Here is a 9,976-nt window from a genome sequence, read left to right on the forward strand (position 1 = left end):
GAAAATGAAGAAGAATTGTACTTTTGATGTAAAGCGACACTATGCTTTCAAGACAGCAGCACTTAAAGACGGAATACATCAGAAGTGTTGGATTTATATGTCATTAAGAGTATTTGCTCTAAAACACCTAACATGCTAATCATTAATGAGTCTATAGGTAAATGAATCACTTTGTAAGGATCTGATGTGTCTGCTAAACAATGGGTGGCTGTTTAAGTCTGAAACCAAAAAAAAGATGCAGTTTTGTGGTTAGTGTTAAATGAGAATAAGTTATTTTCAATTAACCTTAAAATACCCGGTGTAGTTTCTAAAGCAAGAATTGTTGAAAATTATGTTTTCTCTTGAACATTGACTGAACAATCACAAAGTTACTGAAAGTGGTTCCATTTTTGCTGATTAACTAAAAGCTAATTAATTAAGTTTAAACTCCTGGGCAAAGTGATATTTTGTGTTTTACATAAATAAGAATTGTGTGTGGAAAGAATCTGCTGTTTCTATTGTTGTGTTGAAGGCACTGAAACCTTGACAATACTGCTACTGAATAAAAAGTTCAGTAAACTGAGAAGTCAGAAAAGACTGCAGCTTTATGTGGTGGTGCCGTCGACGGTACAGTTGATAAGTTGTGGGGATAAATGGGCCTTTTTTCTCCTTTTTGCCAGTCGCGTTGTCTTACGTCAGTAAAACTGCACTTTTGCTGAAAATTTCATAACAGCAATTATGCCCAGTTTCCACCAGCGCTGGAAGAATGCAGCCCAGCTGGTTTTTACTCTCGGTAATGCCAAGAAACTTGAGTGGCCTTGGAGACAACAGAAAATTCATTTCATCACTTCTTCCACCACACAACATTTCTATTGTACACCAGAATTATTACTTAAGGAGGGGACTTTCCACAAACATTTGTGGGGCATTTAGAAAACCAGAGTAAGAAAAGAGTCATGATTTAAAGATGAGGAAGTCATGTTTGGATTCTGAACACCCTGAAGTATTGTCTCTCTACACAATTATTTGAACACAAAAGTGCTTTGGGAATTTCTGCCCCTCATGCTACTTGTGCAAAAAAACAAGAAACCTTGAAAGTATTCTGTGCTTTGTCATTCCTCAGTGCAACCACAAGTAAACACCCCCAAATACATCCACACCTAGCATGTTGCATTGTTAGCAAGCAATAAAAGCGCTTGCTAACAATGCAGCACTGTGAGTATTTTACTGTGAAGTTCTGACTAAAATGTAAATGCCCTGGACTAGAAAACGACTCCTGTGTTAGTTGGGGCTCTAATTTACAAGAGTTCTTTGATTCCAGAACCTGTGCAGGGAGGGAGTTGTGTACACTAAGAGCAACATTTCTGAATGACCAGGAAGCTGTCAAAGCAATTGCTCATTCCGTCAACTTATTTTTGTTTCTAGCCAGCTGTGAAGCAGCTCATCAACTCCTGGTGTCTGTGGGTTGCAGGAACCTTAAATGTCACAATTTCACCAAATTTCAAGGTGCACAGAAAGGTGAGCTGAAGACTCCAGTTAGGAAACAAGTTCATTTGCAGACCAACGGCCGGGGTTACGAAGCTACAGCCAAAGTGGTGATCATCTGCAAATGCAGCTGTTTCCTCGTGCTTCCAGTGTCAGTGGAGACTTCAGATCACTGGAATGCAGGAATCTGCCAAGACAACAACAGCTGTGTTTCTAACAATTAACTGTCACATTTCAGAAGCATTGTGAAATGCTACAAATAATAATTTGTAGCAAGCTCGGCATCATCTCCTGTATTACTGCATGTTGTGGACATTAGTGGGATACATTATTAACATGCACGTCTTTCAGTCTGGTTTCAGTGTTCACCACAGTATTGAGACTTTTCAACAACATTTTCAATGATTGCCACATAAATACAGACTGAGGAAGATAATATTTGACAATGCTGGACAAAATACTGAAGTGACTGGAGAACTGGGTTACACTTTCTGGTAAAGTTCTTGACTGGTTTGAGTCTTACTAAAAGCACAAGGACTTCTTTGTGCCAGTAGGTACGTTTTCAACAGAGTGGACAAAAACCCATAGCTCTGTCCTGTGGCCCCTCGCATTTCATTTGCTTATTTGTATATCGATTAGTCTCCCCTGTAGTAGAGAGAGCTCTTCCTGGGGTCCACACCAAACATTACAATAAAAATCCTTGACAAACATTACAAAAAAGACATGACACCATTTCTTAAGACACAAACAAAATTAAATTAAACTCAAATTTCAGATCAACTTCTTCAATGACTTACAAACATTATGTAACGATATAACAAAATACTTTACCACACAAGCTATTTCAACCATATTAGAACTATATTACAAACAAAGACAAGTACGACAATTATTTAATTTAATTATTTCATTTATATCTGCATCGTCCCGCTGGCTCAGATTAAACCAAATCCCAAGACAAGTTACATAGTTATGCAGATGATGTACAACTCTACTTAGCGGCGTCACCGGGTGTTAATGAACCCATTCAAGTGTTGAGTAGATAAACTGAAGGAAATCGATGCATGAATGAGCCAAAACAACTAAACATAAACTAAGTGTTATTAGTTGAATTGATTACAGGAACAGAGTCTTCACCAGTCTGTCTAACAAGACAATCTAGATGTAGAATGCTGCTGCCTGCATCCAGCTCTGCACCGGCGCTGAGATTCTCAGAGAACATTAAAACTTATCAATCAATACGACGTTATAGATCTGTTGTCACTCAGGTCTTCTGGTTTTAGTCTACTCTGCATCCCCAGAATCAGAACCAAACATGGAAAAGCAGTTTTCAGTTTTCAGACTCCACTAATCTGGAACAAACTTCCAGAAAACACCGATATTGAAACACTGTGTTCTTTTAAAATATTGCTAAATGTAGATTTCTTTATAGTTGCCTTCGGTTAATACTAACTAGAACCATTTTTGTCTCTCTTCCAGCATTTCTTTACATTCGTTTCTTATGCCAGTGTAATGTTTTGTGTATTTTGCCCGCTGCTGTTCTGTGTTTGTGTGTAACGTTACAGATAACATTTTCAAGAGACAAAAATAGATCACGTGGCTGTTGTCGTGTCTCAGTTTCTGTTTTTCATTGGCATTTAGCAACAATAGTGTAAACTGCTGCCTACTTTCCCTGGCTAGAAATTGTGGGTAAAATTGAATAAAGAAATGAATAATAATTTATCTAATTCTGGCTTTAGACACAGGCAAGCTATGACAAGCACATTACAATTCACAAATCAAATCAAAGGTGTTGTTATTGCCATTTACTCACCTTAAATAATTTGTTTGTTATCAGTGGGTGTATTTAACTGCAGGCCAAAAAAGGTATTTTAAATGAAGCTGCAATCAAAGACACAATTACAAGCCAGTAGGCATTTTACCTGCATTTTCAGAGTCCTAGACTGTGACCAAATCAATTGTCAAGATGCAGAAGAATCAAACAATTATGTGCTGCCTTTAGGGTCAGAGGTCAGGTTTTTGCTTGTACAAGTCCTCTTTCTCTGTTCAATTCACTGAGATGCAGACAGTTCCCCACAGACAGAAAGTAGACAGTGCATTTATGTTTTGGACATTGTGAAAAAATTGAAATGCTTGGTTCTGAAGAAAGGTGCTTTGAACTCTACATCTACATCTCTTTGCCTCATGTTAAACTCGAAACATGCAGCTGCTCAGAGTCTGTTGGTGTTCGGATGGATTGTTGATGCCTGAGGCTCAGAGCCTGTAGCAGCCTTCAGAATGATCACCGAGGCGTACATCAGTCTGTGTCAGAGTACTGTCATGTACCACAGTCAGCAGACGTTTAGCCTTTTTAAAAGGATTTGCTCCCCTCCTTAGAAAAACTTTAGTTTTTTGGGTTTTTTTACTCTAACAGTCTTGATTACTCTGAAGAGACTGTATTTCACTTCTTTATTCAGCAGATCATATATCTCTGAAGATCTGCAAACATTCCTATAATATTGTATCATAGCTTTGTACTGACACCTAATGGCCACAGACAACAATATCCGCTTCATTTACGTTTTTAAATAAAGGATTTACCACGTTTGTGTCCTGATGCAGGTTTCCAGATCTATACTGATGATGTAAAGATCATCAGATACTGTATACTTACCAAATATGACTGGTGAGTGTTCAGTCATATCGGTTTCATCACAGCTGTCTCTCTAGCACGTCTTGGTGTCATTTTGGATTTTCATTTAAAATTTGACAAACGTGTCAAGATGTTGCGTAGAGCAGAAGGGAAGCAACCTCACAGTCCTTCAGGATTACACCTGCCTTTTCATGCTGCAAATATTTTCATTCATTTAGTGATTTTTATTCTCATTTAAAGTGCCTGGTCCCTGTTGGTCAGAAGCAGCACCTCCAACAATCAGGGTGGAATATGACCAGGTTTTTAAGATGCCTGTTTGATCACATGGTGGTCAGGTTCTTAAGAAAGTGAATCTGATGAACCTTGAAAATTATACCTTTTGTTTGCCTGCCAATTTTAAGCAGCTTGATGGAATTGCCTTTTGTTTGTAAAGTTTTGGTTGGAATGTACGACAGTCACTTTTTTATCGTGTATTTTTTTAATTAATCGTTGTTATTTTCTAGAAGTCAGTTTTAATTTGCTATTAAAGAGGGGTTTTGTGTAATTTATTGTCACAAAAGTTGTGTTGTTTATCATTGATTTGTAAAAGTAACAAAAAGGGCAAAACATCTAAAGGGGAGAGTACTTTGTATCGGCACTTGTTAGATTTGGCAAGAGTAAAGGGACAGGAATGATAAAGAGGTACGTTTAAATCCTCAACATTTTATTGGTAAATGAATGAGCTAGGAAAAGAAAAGAAAAACTAATGAAATTACTCGACTTACTGTAGAACATACTGGACTGAACAAGTCATATTATGAATTATGTAAGTATCAGACTGAGCGATGTTATTATTGCAATCAGCCATAACAACATAGTTCATGTAACACAATTTATTGAAATGCAATATATGCATTACAGAAAACCAAAATGTTATACATGAACTTATACAAGTTGATGTCTAAATATTCAGTCACATTTAAAATGTATTTGTTTAATTAGTAATTCAGCAAGTGCATTTGTAGTCCAGACATAGGTAGAGTTGTTATACATGTGGATCATTTCATAATGTTTTATTGTAAATAAGTGTTTTATTAGAAGTTTGTATGTTTTATAGCTTAATTGGTCACTTCGCAATTTATTCAAATGAGGTGTGCCAGCTGGAGCTTTAACGAAGGATAGAAAGTAGAGAAGGGAAGGCACTGCAAGCAGATCGACAGAGCCACACTGTTTTTCAACCATAGTTTGTTTGTGGAGGTGAGCTAATAACCAATTGCTCCTGTAAAAGAATTACGCAAAACCTATGGATTAAATTTTTGTTTTGCATCTTTATATCGGAGCACTGTGGAAGTTTTTATTTTTTCCTCCCTAAACACAGGAGTGAAATCTGAAAAAAATTACCTTGTGGCAACACACAAAATATATTTTAAAAGATTTAAACATTCTACTATACTTTGAGAAATTAACTGTGGAAGGTCTCGCTAAGTGTGTACAGCCAAATAGATTTTATTTATTTATTTATAACGTTCTTTCGAATAGTTACAATATTTACGAATCAAGTGTAAAAAAAAATAATAATCGGGGGGGTTCTCTCTTTTTTTCCTGGTTATTTTTTTCTTCCTACATCCCCCACTCCAGAACAGTGGGTGGCGACAATTCACATTTCGGCTTTTGCACTATCAAGAAGAAGAAAAAAGACGACGAAGAAGAAGAGCTTTGTCGTCGTGTAACGCTGCGTATTTGTTTTCCAGTATTTATTAGACGCGTTTACGGTTATCGGGCTGTTTTAGCACAGCTAGCTGTTTTCTGTATATAATGACGTCTAAGTGAAACGTACTGCCGTGACAGACTCACGGGTATTTAGCTAAACCAAGCTAACAGCAGGAGTTACGCATCAGTACGTCTTTCAGCTGATCCAAAATGTACACTTTGCTGTCTGGATTATACAAGTACATGTTTCAGAAGGACGAATTCTGCGTGTTGATCCTGGGGCTGGATAATGCAGGAAAGACGGTATGTTCTCTGCTGTCAGTGGCGTCCTCCTGACGTTTACTTCTGGTTTTTCTTCCTCTAATATTATAGTGTGGTTGTAAAAAGTGCAAAGAGAATATTCTATTTGGTTTAAGAATCAGTGACTGGACTGCATTTGCAAACAGTAAGCTGCCTCTTATATCGCTGTTGGGAGAAATTGCTTCTTCTTTTCTGAGTGGCGTTTCAGCCATTGATGTTTGTACAGAAACTGGACGTTAAACATTGTAGTACCAGTTTTAGCCATCAGTTTCAGGAGGTTTCTTTAGCTTTTCTTTACTCACCTCACACTAAAACTCATTTGTTTCAGGGACACAGAACAGGTTCCATGTCCCTCGGAAGGTATACAAACTCACAACATCACAAGTCCTCCACCGTACTTAGTAGTTGGATTTCACTAAATAATAGAGGATTTTAGCAATATTGCTCCCAAAGAGCTAGTTGCTCTACAGATAGCATCTAAAAGCTGTTTTGGAGACCTGGTAAGCACAAGAAGCCACTCGTTTACCATCCTCTTCACCAAGCAAGACCAACTTTTTGTCATATTAGCAGTTATTTTACACATCTTCAGCATTGTTCTGATTAGATGAAGATCAGAATCCATATTTAGTTTGGTCAGAAACCTGTCGGATCTGCTGCAGAGTTGCAGCTTGTATGTCCGCTATGATCCAGATAACCAGCTGTTGCTCTCTCTCTGTCTGCAGACCTTTCTGGAACAGACCAAGACTAAGTTCAGTAAAAACTACAAGGGGATGAATCTGTCCAAAGTCACAACAACAGTTGGGTTAAACAGTAAGTTGATATTTAAATCATGTTTCGAAGGCTTCTGAAACCACCTGGATTTGTTTGTCCTTATTCAGATACTTGTGCCTGTTGTTCAGACTTCTGTAATTACAAACAGAAGCTGCTTGAAATTGTTCCGTTGTGTCGGAGCATTCCTCATGGATCTTTCTCTTTTCTTCGCAGTTGGTACCATCGACGTCGGCAAGGCTCGCCTCATGTTCTGGGATCTGGGAGGTCAGGAGGAGCTGCAGTCTCTCTGGGACAAAGTATGCTACAAATGAAGCACCAGCAACATGGATTCTCTGTTGGGGGTTGGCGTTTATCGTATCGTGAAAAATAAGAATTTTGATTTATCGTTGTCACAAGAAATCACAGTCAAAAAAATCTAAACTGACAGTATTGTTGGGAACGGTATTTTTACTATTTCCTGCACTGTTTGTTCCATGAGAGCATCAATAAGTATCAGTAAATTCGAAAGTAAGATTAAATGCAGTTACTGTGTGTAGCTTGGTGTTACAGATTACGGTTTCTTTAAATAGCCTATTTTAAATGGGAATGTTTTTCAAGAACTATATTTGTGGCACTATGAATACGGTGCCATGCAACCACACCCATAAAGGTACCTAAAATATAAATACTAGTTGTTTTTTTATCATAATCCTGATTGTTATCACAATATTTGTCTAAAAATGACACAAGCAGAGGCTGTCATTCAAGGTGTGTGTGTGCGTGGAAATATGTTAAAAACTTGAGTTCAAAATAAATTTCTATTGTACATTTACAGTAAATGTTTAGGTTGAATATTTCAGGGGAAAAAATGTTTGAATTGTTAAGTACTTTTTAAAATGATCAAATTTTATCCCAATAAACACCCTACGGTTAGGATGTAGTGAACCCAGGGTCCAGTGTGTTGATTTGAGTTTTTTGCTCGTCCAGTACGACCTCCAGAACTGTCTGTAAAACACTCTGTTGTTGGAGAAACTAACTTTTCTTTCGTGCTGTAGTACTACGCAGAGTCTCACGGAGTCATCTACGTGATTGATTCAACTGATGAAGACCGCCTTTCAGAATCAAAGGAAGCCTTTGGTAAGTTCTGCTTTGATTTTATGGCAGGTGACTTTATTGTAGTAAGAAGATAAATAACCTTTTAGACCTACATGAATTGTATCAGGATTGTTTTCCAGAGAAAATGATCTGCAGCGAGGCATTAGAAGGCGTTCCACTCCTCATTCTTGCCAACAAGCAGGATGTGCCGGTACAGTAACCCAGTAACCCTCCGTTATTCATTGATTTTTCTTTTTTCTCTTTGTCCATTTTGTCTTGTTACAAACGGCAAATAAAATATCTACAGTATTTGACAAACCAGGAATGAGTTTGTGAGTGTAGTACTTTGCCCTTGTGTATTTTTCTCTTCTCAGAGTTGTTTGTCGGTGCCAGACATCAAAACAGCCTTCAGTGATTCGGCACCAAAGATCGGCAAAAGAGACTGCTTGGTGCAGCCCTGCACTGCCCTCACAGGGTATGAATACTTCTGGACTGTAGCGCTGTGTTTCAGCAGACAATATAAAAAGTTATTTGTGTTTTTGGCACTTAATAAATGTGGGAAGGTTAATACTTGTAGCTTGTTGAATGCACACTTTGAGTGTATTTAATGTTTGGACTGTTGGCACATGACAAAGGCTTCCTCACATTTCAACGTGGTCACGGCCTGAAAGAAAACAGAAAATGTCAGAGACATTTATTAACATCTTTCAGATTCAGAAGATTCAGTTCAACATCTGTTTGAGACACTTTGTGAAAGAAAATCCACCTGTTGCTGATTCTTCCCTCGCTGTGCTGCAGGGACGGAGTGAACGAAGGCATTCAGTGGATGGTGAAGTGTGTGGTGAGGAACATTCACCGGCCGCCCAGGCAGAAGGACATCACCTAAAACACGGCTGACCCCACATATTCTGGACGTTGGCGGAATTTTTGACGAGGACATTCCATGCGACCCCTGGAGTTGATGACATTCTGTTTTTCTAGTTTTGCACTAGTTGGAGGTTTTTCTCTTTGGACTCTTGTTACGGTGTGGCTGTACAGGTTGATTTTGCACTGTGAACTTGGGGTGATACATTTTCTAGAGATCAGTATCGGACTCCAAATCAGCTGAGCCTCACTGATAGCAAGGAAACATCGATACGTCACTTCTCTTATAAATACATGAAGTTTTCACTACTTTAGTCGGGTCCTTAAATTCATTTTTCCTTTATTTCCAGGTTTAGATGCACTAAGGTCAACATTTAATATCTGTTTGGTCCAAAAAGGGCACAACATATTTGAGGACACAGTATAAAAAATGAGGATTCAAACATTGTTTTTATTTAAATACTTTTTCTTGAAAGCCTTTTTGTTCATGCTCTGCTGCATGTAAGCAGAGTGGCCTGCTTAAAAGGTGTGTATTCGTTTAAACAAACAATCAAATGCATTTGTCATTTTATTCTTTATGTGAAGTTGTGGAACAAAATATTATGGTGTTTCTCTGAAACTACATCAGGTTACTGTGGGGGAAAAAACAAGTGGATCAAAGACCATATGAGTGGAATAAGGATAATGAAACTGTTCAGCTGTGGGAAATGTAGAACTTGTGGGAACTGGCTGCAGAATAATCCAGATTATTAGAGTCAAGCGTGTTTTATTATCTTTCAGTACAAAAATACAATAAAAAATCAACAGTATTACAGTTTACACATTTGCACACTTGGAATAGACATGTGAAAGCTGCAGATTGGTTTGAGGATGTGACGTTGACTTTCTCTCGATCTGTGGAACAACACTTCCCTCTAGTGGCCAAACTATTCCTTCACCTTGTCAGCGTTGGTCGGACAGGTTGCAGAATTGCAGACAGAATTGCTTCAGTATGCCAGAGGCCACCATTGTGCCTTGGACGTATTCAGATACACAAAATCGATAATAATGACAATAAGATGTAAACTAAGACGAAATGTACAACATGATTAAAAACAGTCAGATCCTCAAAGATCATTGAAAAATGTACACATGTAACTAGCTGCTTTTCTATTGACCTTATAATTGGAATTATGAAAATAA

General features: G+C 37.9%; 1 protein-coding gene across 2 annotated transcripts; it reads left to right on the forward strand.

The window, feature by feature from the left end:
- Positions 1-5,711: 5,711 nt before the first annotated feature.
- Positions 5,712-9,476, forward strand: arfrp1 (ADP-ribosylation factor related protein 1). 2 transcript variants are annotated; one of them, XM_044121428.1, is made up of 7 exons: positions 5,712-6,088; positions 6,808-6,895; positions 7,070-7,152; positions 7,891-7,972; positions 8,071-8,141; positions 8,305-8,405; positions 8,729-9,476. In XM_044121428.1, exons 1-7 carry the CDS (start codon positions 5,996-5,998, stop codon positions 8,814-8,816), a joined length of 606 nt encoding a protein of 201 aa, XP_043977363.1. In that variant the 5' UTR covers positions 5,712-5,995; the 3' UTR covers positions 8,817-9,476. The 2 variants fall into 2 exon arrangements, 1 of the variants encoding a protein (XP_043977363.1); XR_006371013.1 differs by having other exon boundaries at positions 5,742-6,088; positions 8,058-8,141; positions 8,729-8,776.
- Positions 9,477-9,976: the final 500 nt, after the last annotated feature.

This window comes from Gambusia affinis, linkage group LG07 (assembly GCF_019740435.1).
Source record: "Gambusia affinis linkage group LG07, SWU_Gaff_1.0, whole genome shotgun sequence".
NCBI lineage: Eukaryota > Metazoa > Chordata > Actinopteri > Cyprinodontiformes > Poeciliidae > Gambusia > Gambusia affinis.